The sequence below is a fragment of the Cryptomeria japonica genome, chromosome 2 (assembly GCF_030272615.1).
Source record: "Cryptomeria japonica chromosome 2, Sugi_1.0, whole genome shotgun sequence".
Classification (NCBI taxonomy): domain Eukaryota; kingdom Viridiplantae; phylum Streptophyta; class Pinopsida; order Cupressales; family Cupressaceae; genus Cryptomeria; species Cryptomeria japonica.
This window is the reverse complement of record NC_081406.1, coordinates 600,196,805-600,214,945: the sequence shown is the minus strand read 5'-3', so window position 1 is coordinate 600,214,945 and position 18,141 is coordinate 600,196,805. Positions and strand designations below refer to the sequence as shown.

Genomic DNA, 18,141 nt, shown 5'->3' with positions numbered 1-18,141 from the left:
GAGGGATTCAACTTTAAAATCATGTGAAAGCAAAAGATCTAGAGCTACATTGTATTCAAAAGTGCCAATTAGAAACATTGAAGCTTTGATAACACAACAATGCTTCCAATACATATCCTCAGATTCAAATCCCAGGAGATATGAATGTACAATTAGCTTTAAGTGATAATATAGAATGAGATTAAGTGTTAGGAGGATTAAAGCTTATATAACAGAGCCCCAGGAACATCCCACGGGATATAAATATATCATTTGAAATTTGTTATATAAAAGCATCCTCTGCCAAATAAATAGAATAAGTTCGAAGAGAATTGAACTCAGGAATGCAAGTTAAAAATACCAACAAACAAAAGATTTTATAAAACTCTAGAAAAGCCTCTAATCAATCGCAATCCAAATAATATATATGCCGAAGAAAGCAGAGACGGGTCTAACAATTTGCAGAAAACAGATTTACCTTACGCTACGAAGAGAAGAAAAGTTTGGACAGGACAGCCGTCGAAGATTTGGTTTAGGAAAAGAAAGTGTTGATAAGGAACGCAATTGAGGACGAGTTATCGTGAGGCTCTTATCATGATTTATTATACATTTTGAAGAAACAGCTATTGACATTGCCATCGCCATTTACACTTCCCAGCTATCACTACCCTCTTGAAAATCGAAGTGCCCTCTTGGGATTAAGCTTATTTGTTGGCTGTATGTGACCAAAAATCTCAAACCTTGTCCAAGCCACAAACTAGATTGCTTCCTCGACAACCTCGAGATATTATCCTCAATAGCCGAATGGACTTTTTGTGCAAAACTTTTGTGTAAAATGTCAAAAAGCAATTACCAGACACTATCTAGCATTATTGCCTGACACTCATTCAGGTATCTAGTCATTTGGAGATTTTCAATAGTTGTTCATAATACATTAAAATATAACAATTTCCTACTTAGTCCAATGAGGAAAATTGTGTTTGTTAACTAGATATAAATATTTTTAACAGATTATTTTTACTTAATAGAAATTCAAAATACAAAGAGAAGAGAAGTATGTGATATATGTTAAAAAAAATTATGGAAAAGAAAAGAATTAGCAAGAAGAGAAACTTTATGTATTATCATCAATCAAAATTATAATGTATTTCAAATATTATTTTTACTATTGAAAGAACAAAATGTTCATAACTTTCAACTTGTAAGGCTTCAAAATTAGGGTGAGTAATAATGTCCTAACCACACACCTAAAGCTTGTTTGTTTAGGCAAGAGGCCCACTTAGAAAGCACTAGTAGTTTTTAAAATCATGCAATACCAATCTAAAGAGGTGGCATAATTTTGAACTTCCAATTTAGCATACTAGATGTGGTAAGGTTATTGCTTTCACATCTCAACAAAAAAAATAATAACATACTTCATATATATATATATATATATATATATATATATATATATATATATATATATATATATTCTTGGGATATCTTCAAGCTTTTACTTTTGAGAGACAAGTGGCATAATTTTGAACTTCCAATTTAGAATACTCTAAGATGTAGTAAGGTTATTGCTTTCACATTTCAACAAAAAAAATAATAATATACTTCAAATATATATCTTTTTGGGATGTCTTCAAGCTTTTACTTTTGAGAGACAAAATGTCTCTTACTTTCAACTTGCTATTCTTCAAGATTGGGGTGAGTAATAATACCCTAACCACACACTTAAAGCTTATTTCTTTAGGCAAGAGGCTCACTTGGAAAGCACTAGTAGTTTTTAAATCATATTATAGCAATCCAAAGAGGTTGCATAATTTTAAATTTCCAATCTAGCATAATTTGAGATGTGATAAAGGTTATTGCTTTCGCATCTCAAATAAAGGGCTCACTTAATCTTCACATAAGAGTTACACGTAAATTACAAAATCCATAAAATAACAAATGGCATAGAATTTAGCCTAAGTGAACCTTATAGAAAATAGAAAATAATAGCACTATTCAAATTGCATTCATAGTAAGAAAATTATATTACAAGAAGAATCAAGCATATGTTATTTAGGAGATCTTCATAATTCAAAAACTTCAAGTAGCATCACAACCAAAACTCTTGGAGTAATCTTGATAAGATTACCTACTTCAAAACCTATTTATTAACTAAAATTAAGGATTGAAGTTATAGCAAAAATGTAACAAACAACCATGCAACTTAAGTGTCATAGTTCATGCAAAAGAATGATAAAGAAAAAACCATCTCCCAAGAATAGCATGTTTCACAATCAAACTTGCAATGGAAGCAATCTTAACTCCCACAAAACTAGGAATTAACTTATTGGGCATTTATAATAATTATCTAGAGAAGTGCAACCAAATAAAGATATCCTAAGTGTGAATTATAATTTTACAAGGATTGCAAGGTGTACAACACACACCTAACCTAACACCAACCACCTACCAAAAAATATATTTTCTCTATCTACATCTCAACCATCTTGCCTAGCATTAATGGGGTACTCAAACTCATACTGAGCCAATTTAAACACTCTACTTTCATTTCATACAATATATCTAGTATCTTGGTATTGCACATATCCATCCTAATCCACACGAGGATTTGATTTGATATATTTACAAGGCTATTCCCACAATAATGAGTTCCACTTTTTGGTCAAAGTAGAACATTGAAATCAAAATTTTCAACTATATCTTCACTTCTTGACACTAATAGCAACTAAACTATTAAGAATTTGAAGATGATACAAACTAGTGATTTTGGGGATTTTGTTTGTAATTCTAAATATTTTATTTTTTTTTAATGAAATTAAATTGTAACTTTTTTACGTAACTTTTAATAACTTGCTTTTCTAGTAAACAAAATTTTTCAAAGGTGATATTTATGTCATCACACATAACTTTTTTAATACCAAGGATAAAATTCTATTTTTTTTAAGTATAGATTTGTAAGACCAATATCTAACGCTCGCATTTTATTTCACAATATTTTGTTGTATTTCTTTAGATTAAGTATCAAATTTTAGGTAATTGTAATTTAGACATACGTGTATGCTATCAAGCATAATTCATTTTATATCTATCAAAATTCCTTTTATTTTTTTGGGTTGAAACAAGGACATCAATACTTGATGCATAGATATTTTTTGAATTTTTTTTCACTAATTTACTATTTTTTCTCATGTGTAGAACAAAGAATTTGATGTATAAAATATTAAAATTATAGTTTTTGGAAATGTCATTTCTAGGGCTATGATCCTACAAATCAGTTTGTCAAAGATCATTTCATTTATAGGTCCAACCAAAGATTCGAAAGTGATATGTTTTAGTAAAATTGAAGATGGAGGGTGTGGAGACATAGCCAAAAACCTTCATTTGAAGGACCTTTGAATGAAGGTACTACCTGCATTTAAAATTTACTTTTGAATGAAGGTACCATGAGTGGGAATTAACCATATAAATTAATTTCTACCACCTTTGACAAAAGGTAAGGATCTTTGCTCAAAGGTGTACTTCATTCGAAGGTCAGCCTTCAAGGGAAGGCACTTCCGCAATTTTTCTATCCATTTTCAAAAACCTGATGTCCCAAGTTTGGGACCCAATATTGTGGTATGATCCACAAGTTATTGATTGGCTATTATGTCCCCCTATGCCTATGTAAGTTACCAAAAAATAGAATTTGTACTTTTGAGGGACTACCTCAATCAATATCCTTTCTTATTTGGTTTCTTTTAATCTCAAAAATGTCTTTAAAAAATGTTTGTGTACTCCAATGATGATAAAGATGATGTATGCAAAGGAAAAGATTCCTACAAAACAAATCTTGAGAGAATAGTTGGGTTATGGTGGTGTGTGAATTTGATAGAGGAAAAAAGGGTGGTGGAGACTAAAAAATAGGAAAAATGGAGTTAACAAGGGTCCAAAAATATTTAAAATCTACAATATAAGGGTTTGGATAAAGGATTTTAGACTATAGATTCATAAGAGGATGGAATATTAAAGATCTATGGCTTCAAAGATGGGATCGAGAGGATAAAAAGAGAGTTGAATATATGGAGGTGAAAGATCACTAGAAAATTATAACTTTAATGGCTTAAAAGGGTTCATAATATTTAATCTTAAGATTGTGAATTATTTTCATACATAAAAAATGTGGTTATCTTGATCACATATAGACATATGGAGGCTTGTGTGAGAGTGAGAGTGATTTATAAATTTATAACCTAGCAAAAGAAGGGTAAAAATTAGGTTTATAGGAAAAATTATGTGAAATCAATATAAAAACACAAAAATAATTAGTTGATTAAAAATGTAATCATTTTTAAAAAAAAAAATTGACACAAGAATGAGCGTTAGACTTACACAAATGCTTAGACGTGAATACCAAACTAATGCGTATGCCTTCTGTCTTGTCTCACTAAAGTGTTTAAACTTTCAATGATGACTAGGGAGGGGTTCCTAGGGATTGTTCTCCATGTTTCGTATTTATTTGATTGGTGAAAGGCCAAAAAAATAGGTAAAGTGATGCCTAAATAGATTAATTGAAGGGACACCAAAAAAAAAGTATAAGGTAAAAGTTGAAAAGTAGGTCATTTTAACCTTACAATCAACTAAAATTGTTATTTATACACATTGAAAACATTTTGTATATCTTATCATGTTAGTGATGACTAGGGAGGGGTTCCTAGGGATTGTTCTCCATGTTTTGTATTTATTTGATTGGTGAAAGGCCAAAAAAATAGGTAAAGTGATGCCTAAATAGATTAACTGAAGGGACACCAAAAAAAAAGTATAAGGTAAAAGTTGAAAAGTAGGTCATTTTAACCTTACAATCAACTAAAATTATTATTCATACACATTGAAAATATTTTGTATATCTTATCATGTTAGTGATTCATGGATTGATGTATTTAATGGTCATAGAAATGGGTGTCATGATGATTCATGCTTCTATGTTAAGTATATTTTTTTCTTAATGTATGATGCACTTTTTTTTTTAGGATGACATGTTTCTAAGCATGCACATTGAGAAACTTTAATTGATATTTAAAGCTTTATCATGGTTTGATTCATCCATGCTTATTACTATTTACTAATGGATGTTATATATGATTTTAATGTATACTTTACTTTTTCTCTCATGTGTATTTGTAGTATTATGCTAATCTTTCAACATCAAGTGGTGATCACTTGGTTCCATACATCATATTAGTTGAGACCTAAACAACAATAACAACATAAGGTTACACAACAAAGAAATTCAAAGGTCAAGTATGACTATATTGTGGTATTTCCTCTTAAGGACTTTAATGATTCCAACATAATTTCAAGTGAGATTTTCTGCTTGTATTTTAGTTTATTGTTTTTATATTTTTATCTCGTGTTGTTTTCACCTTCTTAGTTAGAGCATGTTGATGATGCAATGACACCTTCAGTGTTGTATGTTATTCAATTTGACTAGATTTTCCCTCTTTGTGCACTTACACATTTTTATTAGTAATAATGAATGGATGCTTATGCATCATCTTGCTAATCTATGAGGAACAAAAATAAGCTTGGCGAATGGTAGCCTCGCTAAAGGAGCACATGGATCCAAAAGACCCAATATTGTTTCCTTATATAGAGATATAATATACAAAAATATGCAAACTATGACTCATGTAAATTCAAGAATAGACCACAAAAACATGGTTTACATGACACAAAATCTTCTTATCAACATTACAACAATATAGATTACATGTACATGAACCTCCCTTTCCATATTGAGAAAACTAGTGAACAATAATAGTGAAAGTATAAGCTTAAAGTGTAAAAGTTTCATTGACTTGAATAGAAGTTCATGTGATTAAACTTTAAATCTAAAATAAAAACATTGAAAAATATGTATAAAAATATCAAGAAGTTAGTAAACACAAATGACAACTTATATGTGGAGAAACTCTTTTAAAAGAACTTCACCATTAAAGATATGCCAATCTTGTATTAATGGTGTAGAAATGAGTACCTCGATACATCCCATAAAATATTCTTTACTATAGCACCATTCTAGTAGCATGAGAGTACCTACATAATAGAAATACCTCATTTCATTCTAAACCCTTAATAAATAAACTTCAAGAGGTTCATAAAACCACCATAAAATAATATCATGTGTCCAAACTTGGTCTTCAATATCATGGTGAAATACCCACGACCCACTAAATGAGAGTGATCTTTAAAATAGTTCAAGTAACTCCTCTTACACATTGATGCATCATAGATTCTATCATATCATTCTATTAAGCCTGCTTTCTATTTTTAGGTGCTACATGAGTGCAATAATTGCATTGGTCTTGCCAATATTGAAAACGATGCTCCATAAATCCCAATATTTGTATTAATTTTATAAACTCCATTATTCAATTCCATTATAACAATATCTCATATAATTTAGAGAATAATTATACGTAATATTACCTATTTCAAGCAATTTGAAGACTTGTCATTGTACATTAGGTTCATTGTTTGCCCTCTCGGGTGAATAACTTAAAGCATAAAGTACGTAATGCAGAATAATAACGCCATAGATATCAGACAAGTATAAGATATGTTATTCCCTTCATAATTATTTTCCCACAAGTTACATTTGGAAGTATATAAAGATACCGAGGGGGTGCGAGCGCCAACCGTCGCACCGCAACTGCCACCCCTCGGTTGCGAACTAACCAACACAATTACAACTTAATTAACTAGTTTTATTTCTGTGTACAATATTGCAGCCAACATCATCCCCCCAAAAGAAAAGAAGTCGTCTCTGGATGACTTAATACAAAATAGAGATGACATTAAACAGAACTGCTGACGCCAGTTGAGCCCGGAACTTATACACCTGATGCATCCTCGCTTAAAAACCCTTTTCTGCTACCATCCTATGCTCAAGTGCAGATTTCACCATTAGTGCTTTCTTTGACATCACAATCCTCCTGTGCCTAAACCAAACTTGTCTGCAAAACATGCTTTTCGGTCTCAGCCTCCACCAACTGCTACTCAAATGATATTGTCTCCCTAGCCAATTTGTCCTCGATAGCCACCAGCGTTGCCCTCTCGGCATCCAACTTCTGGGTACGCTAAGTCTCACGCTAGTACTGCCTCCAACCTGGTGGTCAGCTCCTCCCGAGCCCTCTCTGCATCCACCAAGGCAACCTCTTGTCCAGCCGAGACATACTCCGAGTTCCTCAAAGTGTACCATTCTTGCCTAGAGGTGGCCACAACCTTCTAGCACAAAGGCTAGGAGACACCTCAAATCCTCCATCACACTCCCCAAAGGCTAATAACTGAACTAAATAACTCCCTGGTGTCATGCAACTGCGCGGACCTGCAATGCCTTCCCTCAAACTCTATTTGTTCCCAACCTCCAAATCTGTCTCCCTCTACGGCTTATGGCTTCCCCGCCAATGCTTAGTTGCAAGCTTCTTTCTCACCGTACGGACAACCACAACACTTACCATGACATCTCTAATGCCTTTCGCCCAACTCCAACAAGTGTACTGTAGCTCAAAAATAAACTAAGGGTCTAGGGGCAGTGCCCCCAGCGGGGTCGAGGGGCAGCGCCCCTACAGGGTCTGGGGCAGCGCCCCAGCGGGGTCCAGGGATAGTGCCCCTCACGGGGTCCAGGGGCAGTGCCCCAAAGTGCGCTCCCCCCTCGACCCCAATTTACAACCCTCAGAACCATACGAAAGTCCATGGCGCACATCATTTATGTGATATTTTATGATGTCAAAACCCTTCTTCTCCACTCTAATATTTTCAGTGTCCTGGCTCCAAGATGTCATCGAATAATTTTTTAATCTGGTCGTCGTCATTTTTTTTTATTTTTTATTTTGGTGTGTCCACTGTAATGTCCCGATGGCACCCCGGCCATACAACCTCCCCATACGGTCAATAACCTCCTTACCGTATGGACACACCTCCAGCGTACGGACAATTTCCCGTGCAGTCAATATCCCTCCACCATACGGTTGTGTTTGTTTGTGCGGTGTACCTGGCATGTGGGTGTGTGCAATCTCCTCCCTCCACGTTGTTTCCCTTCTTTATTTATTTTCCTCTGTTCGCCTCTTCGATTGTGCAGGTTAAAATAGCCACCGCACAGTGACCCTGCAGTGCCACCGCACGGTGGACCCACAGTGCCACCGTACAGTGACCACACGACGCGGTGCCACCGCACGGTGGATGCGTGGCCCCACCGTACGGTGCACTTTGCCTTTTAAAATTTAAAAAAAGCCATACGATCACCCGACGTACGAGTTTTTTGTTTTTTTTTTAAATTGTCCAGATTCGGCTCGGGTTTCGTGCCTCTGGAATTGACTTTTCTCAGTTTGCCTCGCCTGAGGGTCCCCCGCTATGGTCCTGTGCCTCTCAAGTCACCTGCCCAGCCTCTCGAGTCCCCTTCCATCCTCTTGAGTCCCCCTTCGGGCTCTCAGGTGCCCTTCCGGCCTCTCGGGTCCCCTGCATGCTTCGCATGGTAGGGTTTCAATTTGGACCCGTTGGTGGCAAGTCTATTTTCAATGGCCATCCGAAGACCTGGAACCACAAATTCTACAGGGACCACAACCTCCTTCCCGTACATAAGAAGAAGAAGAATAATAAAGATTTTGAAAGTTGCGGCCTTCCACACAGGGTTCCAATCGTTGCCGACACAATTGATCTTCAGATTATCTACGTCACTGAGGTTTGGGGCGTCTCCCTTCCAATACTCTCTGTATTTCGACAGGTAAACCTCCTCTGTTGATTTCTCTGGTTCCTCTACTTCAAGCCTGTAGCTCTGGAACATTTCGTAATCCTCCATTTGCCAATGGAAGAGCTCGTTCAATGACCCCGTCTCATCCTCGAAGCACTCTCCTAGTTTGAGAATCCCTTCGTTGTTGGGCTCCCTGCAGCCCTGTCCTTCGTCCCTCGGGTTGCCTTTTCCTTCATCCTCCAATTCTGAAGATGATGTCAGTTCCTCGTCAACAACCTAGGTCTTCAGATCAATGGTGTACTTCCGCCCCCCTTTCTCCATAGAAAGGGTGTTCTTTTTCCAGTCGTGGTTCACCTTTGTTGTAACTAGCCACCCTCTGCCCTAGATGGTGTTGTACCCCTTCTTGAGTGGGATTACCACAAAATCTAGTATGAAATATTGCGTGTCGATGGTGACCGACTAGGCCATCAGGGTGCCGAGTGGCTTGATGCCGTGCTGGTCTGCACCTACCAAGTTGAACGTGGGTGGCCATAGTTTTGGCTTCCCCAGCTTCTTCCACATATCCTCTGGCAGTACATTCGCCCCCAAACCTTCGTCCACGATGGTGTCTTTGAGGATAGCCCCAAGAATTCCCATCTCTACTACAGCAGGATGTTGACCACTATTTAAGGCCAACAACGTTGGGTCAGCCGAGGGGCTGACTGGAACTTCTGCCCGTGTGGCACGCAAAGGTGCCTGCGCAGTGGTTTGTATGGAACTAAAAATGGCGGTTCTTAACTGTGGCATTGTTTCTAGAAGGTCATTTACCCTTATAGGTACTTCCATATGCAGTACTTGCCCAATGATGTTATTTTCCACTTCCGTACGGGATGATGTACTCGCCACCTCGTTGTCCCGTCGTTCGGCCGTCATCTCATGTTCAATATTGGCCTTTGCCTCCCGTAATCTCTCCTTCTCCGTACGGGGGTTGGGATAAGTGGTTTTTTTTGTCTGGGCGCAGGTGATCGCCAGTACTTCTTTGTCACCAGTCTTCTCAACCTTCTCAATGTTGAGGAGATTAACCCCTGCCTGTGGGCGATTTGCGTCCTCATGGTCGCCTGGCCCACACCATCGACAGAGGTGCTGAGGGGTGGCTTCCTTCGTGCAATCACGGGCGAAGTGCCCCCACTGATTACAGGCCCTACATTGGATAATTGGCCGGCCCTTGGCATCATACTAGATACGGCTTCCGTTATTGTTATTGTTGCTATTCCTTCCGCCGCCGCGTCTGTTGTCCCAGTAACCTCCAGATGATGTCGTCGTGTTAGTTTGTTGGGTCGTACCCGCTAGTGCGGATGTTCTGGCCTGCTCCGTGAACAACACTTGGCTCATTTGCGTACTTCGGGTTTTCATGTTGTATGGGCACTCCTTGGTGGAGTGTCCCATCACTTGGCAAATCTCGCAAAATGCCTTCTTCGGGCAAGTACCCTTTGTGTGCCCCTCCTCTTTGCACTTAGTGCACCATATGTCCCCTTCAGTCCGACTGGTGCTTCTCATCGTTTTGAATTCCCTCCTCATTCGCTCCATGTCTTTCTGGAGCGCTTGCACCCATTTGCCAGCCTCGCTGTTGTTGCTGCTTTCCTATGACAAGTCATCCTCCTCGGACGAGCTATCCTTCTTCTTCTTCTTTTTCTTCGATGTCTTGGTCTCACTCTCGAGATCCATCGCTCTATTGTATGCGTCTTCGTACAATGTAGGTGGAATGATTTTCATCTTCTTTCGGAGGGAGTGCTTTAGTCCCTCCACGAACCATCACTTTTTCAACCCATCTGCTGGTTGACTCTCCATTTTTCCCAATAGTTCCTTCAGCTGCCGACTATAGGCTCAGACAGTCTCGTTCTTGTTCTGCTTCGTTCCATAGATCTCAGTGACTATTTCGTTGTCATCTCTTAGGAGGCAGAACTCTATCCCAATCTCCTTCTTTAGGTCGGGCCATGTGCCGACTTTGGCCTTATCCATGTCTGAGTACCAATCTATGGCCACTCCCCTTAAAGTTGTTGGGAACTGTGTTACCCATTCATTTTGGTCGGTAACATCGTTCGCTGACCATATGGTTTCGCACGTTCGACAATGGCGGACAGGATCTTCCTTCCTATCGCCATTGAACTTCGACATTTTTTGTTTACTCCCCATCGATGGGGGTCATCTTCTTGGAGGTGGCTGAGGCTGTGTCTGGGCCCCTGCGTCGCTCCCTCCGGTGTCAGTGGTGTGTCCTGCGTGGGTGACTGGAGGTACAGTGTTTTGCCTACCGAGTGTGGCACCTATCGTACAGTTATCCTCCCCTTCATTGTCACCTGCACCCACTCCTGGCTCCCTTTGGCGATCCTCGCTTTGTGGTGTAAGGGATAAGTTTCTGAACCGATCCCAAGTCTCTTTGACTAGATCTCTCCTTAACCTTGTTTCCTCCAGAAACTCTTTGTGGCTCCGCACCCTACGGTGTTCTGGCGACACGTAGAAATTTTCGTCAGCTTCTGCACCCTCTGTGACACCTCCTTGGTTCCCCTCGGGCCACCCTTCGGCAGGTCATCCTTCGGCAAGTTGCCTCAGCCTCCGTCTACGTTCTACTTGTTGCTCTAGAATCAAGGCCCTCTGCACGGCCTCCCACTCGTCCATTTCTGCTTTTTTATTTCTATCTTTATTTAATATATTGGCCATAAATCACTTTCGTAGATAGCAAGCACGCGCCATGTACACAAAAAAAACTTTTATTATTTTTCCTTTCGACCACAATTTATCTCAACATTGTGTCGGGATTATTATAGGGTTCAATTTCCCCTTCGCCTCTTGCCATCACGCTCTGCATCCCACGACGATTGTTCTGTTTGCACGTCGTCGGCCTCTGGGTTAATCTCACTGATGGGTAGGCCCATCATGTTTGTGCGCCATCCACGTTTTCCGTTCCCGAGTACGTCTAGACAACAACGCCAAATGTTTGCCCTCTCGGGTGAATAACTTAAAGCATAAAGTACGTAATGCAGAATAATAATGCCATAGATATCAGACAAGTATAAGATATGTTATTCCCTTCATAATTCTTTCCCCACAAGTTACATTCGGAAGTATATAAAGATACCGAGGGGGTGCGAGCGCCAACCATCGCACCGCAACTGCCACCCCTCAGTTGCCAACTAACCAACACAATTACAACTTAATTAACTAGTTTTATTTCCATGTACAATATTGTCGCCAACATTCATCATTTAAATACCAAGATATCCTAACTTTCTCCCACTTGATATTATACATTTCAATTTGACATAGATAGGAAACATAAAATGAATCAAATTTGGGATGAAAAATTCGTCACCTCCCTACACCTTGAGATAATTTATCTATGCTCATTGGTTTCATAAGGAAATTTGCAACATTATCCTAAGTACATCAACCTTTTGAATCGTGACCATACCTTGATCCACCATCTCCCCAAAAAATGATACTCAACATAATTATATTTCATATGATAATGTTACATGGGATTCTTGGCCAGATAAATAGCACTCTAACTATCAAGTCTAATTTATACAGACTTATAATCAAAATCAACTCTTGAATATAGCCTTTGTAATTGAACCATCTCTTTACATGCATGTATATCATCCATATACTCTACTTTGGTGCTGGAAAAATAAACCATGGGCTACCTCTTATTCATCCAACTTATAGCACCACCAAACATAGAAAACATATAACCACTAATAGACCTCAACTATCGAAGTCATCTACCCAATCTACATAAAAAATTATGTATGCCCAACATATTTCCCACATCATTAAAATAATTATAGCACAAGTACTAATTTTAAAATACTACAAATATCTAAATGTCACTTAGCACGAGTCCAATGTTCTCTACTTGGGTTAAACATAAACATACCATAAGAACTTATTGCATACCATTACATATATCAAGTTCCTACAATATTGTAACAAGGCATGTCATATACATCCTTCAAATCATCATCCAACTTAGGACACGTATCAAATAGAATTTTAGTGCCAATAAGTAAAGGAACACTCACAAGTTTACAATTGTGCATAACAAACCATTTCAATACAATGTCAACATACTTACTCTAACTAAGTGAAATCTTTTAGCAAAATAAGTGTAGTTTGATTTTTATTATAAGAATAAATTTTTTTTGCTATTATATCCTTCATTAAACATACTAGAGAAATAAGTTTTAAGTTCCCTAATCACCCCCTTGTTCTTACTAAAAATTAGCATGTCATCCACATATAATACAATGATTAGAGTCTAATATTGATACATTTAATGTAAATAAATCGATATTGTTCACTTCTAGCTAAATAAAAATTAAATGTAAAAGAATCAAACTTTTGATACTACATATAAGACAATTGTTTTAAACCATATAATGATAGTTTTAACCTACAAACTAAATAATTATTTCATTTTACCACAAAACCATCAAGCTATCACATATAATTTTTTCTTCAAAGTTCCCACGTAATCTAAAGTAATTTTAACATCATTTTTATTGATTGCAAAATCAAAAGTAGTGGAAATATATAATAAAAATCTAATGGAATATAATTTAGTGACAAGAGAGAAATTCTCACTAAAATCAACTCCCCATTATGGCCTTGTACCTCTCTAACTAACCATTCGCTCCAAATTTGTTTTCGTACCTACTTTAAAACCCAGGGGGTTTTTACCCTTAAGAGAAATCACAAGAATCTAAGTGTCAAGCCACCATCTCTTCATGGACGAACCTTTTCCCTACCATCCTTTAAAGAGATACCCTCCCCTCGGCCCCCCACAAAAAAAAAAAGAAGAAGAGTTGATTCATTATCAATACAACTTAAATAAAATATACAATATAAATCTAACAAGTTATACCTATTAGATAGGTTACATTATCTCATGAATTATCTCAAGACTAGAGTAAGGGTCTTTGCATACTTATCTAGCTCAAAACTCTCATCTAATTCATCTCTTTAGCTCCATCGTTTTGTTTATCAACATGTGCATCTTCCTAATTTTATTTTTCTATTTTTTATTTAGATACATAGGATATGAAATTCTTTAAGATCTTTGCAAATCAAATATTTAGAATAAATGATTTTCAAGGTTAGTAGATTACAAATCTTATAACACTTTTATATTCTTACGTTAATGAATGAAGCTGCACTTTTATTCTTATATATCTAATTTATAGAACTTTTTATTAGGCACATGGTTAGAGCATAATGCTTTTAAGGGTGACCCTTAATAGCATTTATATATTATATTTAAATATAAGGTTATAAAACCTTATGCATAGTATATGCTTAATAAAGTGCATGTTATTAAAATGATTAATAATTTAGTAAACTATTAGATTATTAATTATTTATAAATGGTGTTTTGAATAGATGTGACTAATATCTTTTTAGGTATTTTTCCACACCTTCTCTTATATTTAAGTAGCTTATCTCTCATTCAGAAGTGAAGAAATTTGGATATTATGCTAAAGTTTATCACCATGAACAAGAAGCATTATTGATAATGTGAAACTAAGGAGAAGTGATATCCCTATATTCTATTAAAAAAATTATGCACAACTTTGTAAGGTTTTATAAGAAAATGATGTTTTATGGGAGGTTTACCCGAAAGGATTTTCCCCACGTATATATTGTGTAATGCATTAAGTCTACACATCTTGTAATTGTCATTTTTATTTATCTTTTATTTTAGAAATGTGATGATTAGTCATTTGAGATCCTAATTTCTAACATGGCATCTAAGTAAGTTACAAAATGTTAATTAGTTTTTACAAGTGATATTTGAGAGAATTTTCATGTTGATATTTTTCGAACATGCACAAGTAAATTACCTACAATATCTTCTTTGTCTTGCAAAAAGATTATGTTAAGGAATTGTTTGTATTCAACTAATAGTAACCTACATTATTATTAAAGATATATATAAGGTCATATAGAAGGTACCAACTAGGTTCACTTTGTGTGTATTAAAGTTGCAAGGTTCATTTTGTCCTCACTTGTATTAAGGCTTATGGGCTTCTTCAATTGTCTATCTTCCTTCTTATAATTTTAATTATGAGACCAATTGCTAATATTTTGATTTAATTTATGATAAATTAAATTAAATTAAATCCTTCAATCAATTTTGTAGACATTTGACACATACATAAATATATTGAAATCCAATATCACATCTAAATATAGTCATTTTTTATATTTTTTTATCATTCTAAATATTTCAATTTTATGTTCTCCAACCATTTCCTACTCATCTAGACTTCACCACCCAACATACTTCTATCTTTAAATAAATTTCTTATTCTTGTGATAAGTTGTATTGGGATACATGATATGATCATGCCTTTTCTTAAAAATTCTTTAAGATGAAACAAAATAACTCCTTGGAAAGACTACTGAATAAATCCATTGCTATCTATGGTCAACAAATGGTTGGTTTTGTCTTCTCATTACGCTACCCCAAGATGAATTATAACTCAACAATCTTCTTTAAACAATTTCATTAGCTAAGCTTCCCTAATTCTTCATAATATCATATAATTCAAACTTATTTTTAAGTTGAAAATCACAATCATGATAGAAATTATGGTCCGACGTAGTTTCATATGCTTCTTGAACTTTGAGAAATATCTCAATATATATTTTTTGCTTTGCAAGTTGGAAAATGTTGAGACATGATTAATGAGCTCTCGGTCTACTGGTGAAGTTGAATGATTCTAAATGAGCTCACTTGGGATCAATTCTTGTTGCTGAGTGTAAGGCCCTGACATCATAAGAGATGAGGTTGGAATTGTACCTCAAATGAATTTAAAAGAATAAATACCCCTCAATCTTTGGCTATTAGTCAAATAGGTTTTAGCCTATGACTTTTGCTCCCATATCAGGTGGATAAATGATTCAGGTGGATAAATGATTCTAGGTTTGATATAAAACTATCTAACAAAAAATATTGAAATGATATTAAAGCACAATTCAATAATATGATATCTTTGTATGATGGTTGCTTACATTGTGAGGTACACATAATACTTCATAAAATTATAAAGTAAGAAATTGAAATTCTCTAATAAATCTAACTCTTCCAATTGCATGTTGTTTATTTCTTAAACCAATTGCTACACACAATATAAATTATGGAATAAGAAAACCTCAAATAAATATACTATAACTTGTTGATGGAAAAAAACTTATTAACAAAATTAAGAAGGGTTAAATTGATATGGGAAGGGAATTTCACATTTATATTAAAGACATGCCAACTTATAGTGAAAGACATATGGAAGAAAGTGATTATGACAATAATATATGAATTAAGCATGGGATAACTATATAATTGCCTTCTACCTACCTATCTTTCTATTTAAATATTATTTAGTTCTTGTTGGTCATACTAAATAAAACTTGTCTTTCAATCAATGTGGCATATTTTATGTTCATAGTCACATCAATAAGACATAGATAATAATATTTTATTATTTGAAAATATTGTGCTCTCTCTTTTGAATAGTTGAGTCCAAATAATGTTTCTAGGAGGGGAATTGTAGCTTAGGTTTTGAAGTCAAGTTATTGTTATAAATGCCTCACTTTTTAAATATTATAGACTAATTGAAGTATGACCTTGAACATCTCAACAGGTTGATATAGACCACCATCATTGTATATATATGTATATATGTATATATGTATATGTATATATAAATGTATATGTAAATGTATATGTGTATGCATGTGTGTGTGTGTGTGTGTGTGTGTGTGTGTGTGTGTGTGTGTGTGTGTGTGTGTGTGTGTGTGTGTGTGTGTGTGTGTGTGTGTGTGTGTGTGTGTGTAATGCACTTTTGAACTTGTATTTAATTAATTATGAAATAAATGTACATTGTGAGGTTGGAAAGTAGTAGAAGATGAGCAAAATTTTATAGAGACGGGTTATGAGCATTACAAATTTAAGTTTTATTTTCATCATAATTATATTTATACATTTTGTGAGAACATCCATAGTAACACCTTTAAGCAAGGGATTCATTTCTAGAAGAGGAGAGATCAAGGAGACTCTAGAAACCATACAAAATACATTACCTAGTGGTTAAGAAGCATGTATAGGTTATAAAATTTAGGGTTTTAACTTTATTAAATTGTACTTATATTTAAATTAGAGCATTATGATAAATTTTATATTTGATACACACTGAGAAGTGAATATTTACATAAGCTCTTACAATGATAGTTGAATTTCTATCTTTATATTTTTTAACATGATTTCCACTCTAAAAGCATAAGATATTTGAGTAAATACAACTAACATATTGGGCCAATTCACCAAAAGAATAATAGGAGAAGAAAAAGGATTTAGTCTAAAAGGATAAAATAAGACATAGGTCCAGTTCCAAGTAATTTGAGCTTTGACTGTCTCCTAATAAGTGCAAAAAATTGAAGCAAAAAATTTGATGCATGCAACTCAATGGACCATTGAATCCCTTATCAAGTAACCTATTGTCTTGGAAAGGTTTATTTAATTATCAACTAGGGACTTGTCTTCTTAGATGATGTTGGCACTATATGTGCACCTAAGGGATCCCTCAATTATATATCAATTACATATAGGAAACTAGCTAAATTCAAAAAATAGAAATAGAATGCAAATAATGTTGAAAGTGAACCCATCTACACAACAATGACTGCAAGTTATTGGTTAGTTGACACAATAGTGATTGTGAATGATTTCCTATAAAAACTATGTTGCAACTTAAGACACAATATTATTCCAATGATGTTGTCAATTGATTATGTCAATTTAACTCAAGAGAAACAAACATAATGATTAATCTATCAAAGTGACTATCAAATCTAACATTAATACTGATAAATTGTACTATAAAGAGGATTTCAATGCTTCAAGTGGCTTGTGCTTGAGTGTTGTACATAACCTCTAATCACAATGCTCAGTCTAACTTAGAATATCATCAAAATTTATCCCTTTATTAAATATTCAAATGGATATATAACATATAATAACAACTATCTAAATTGACAAGAAAATCCGATAGAATCTAGTAACTACAAAGACTGCTTCATACTTGATCACCCAAACTCTAACAAGATCTGGACTTTATACATGATCCTAAGAGTGGTTTACTTTGTTGGCAATATGTGTTTTCATTGATGTCAACATAATGTCCCACAATATATGTTGTCCTATGTGTGGTCCCTTGGTGACAGATGTTGAGGTGGCATTGATGATATGGTGATTGTTTGATGTGTGGTCCCTGACTAGTGATAGTTGTGATAGATATTGTGGTGTTATTGAGGATCAATGAAAAATTTAGTGGTGAATATTCACCAAATGGCAAATATTTTGTATCGGCCATTTCAAAATTAGCGAATAAATTGGACTGAACGGG

At 35.4% G+C, this 18,141-nt stretch overlaps 1 protein-coding gene across 2 annotated transcripts in view; it reads right to left on the bottom strand.

Moving 5' to 3' along the window:
- LOC131063009 (uncharacterized protein At1g32220, chloroplastic) overlaps positions 1–842 on the bottom strand; it is a 127,204-nt gene extending 126,362 nt beyond the window's left edge. The window contains exon 1 of one of the 2 annotated variants that reach the window (XM_057996764.2): positions 458–842. In XM_057996764.2, coding sequence (XP_057852747.1) covers positions 458–624 — 167 coding nt within the window. In that variant the 5' untranslated portion in view covers positions 625–842. The remainder of the gene's footprint in view (positions 1–457) is intronic. The other variant, XM_057996763.2, reaches the window with a different exon arrangement.
- Positions 843–18,141: the final 17,299 nt, after the last annotated feature.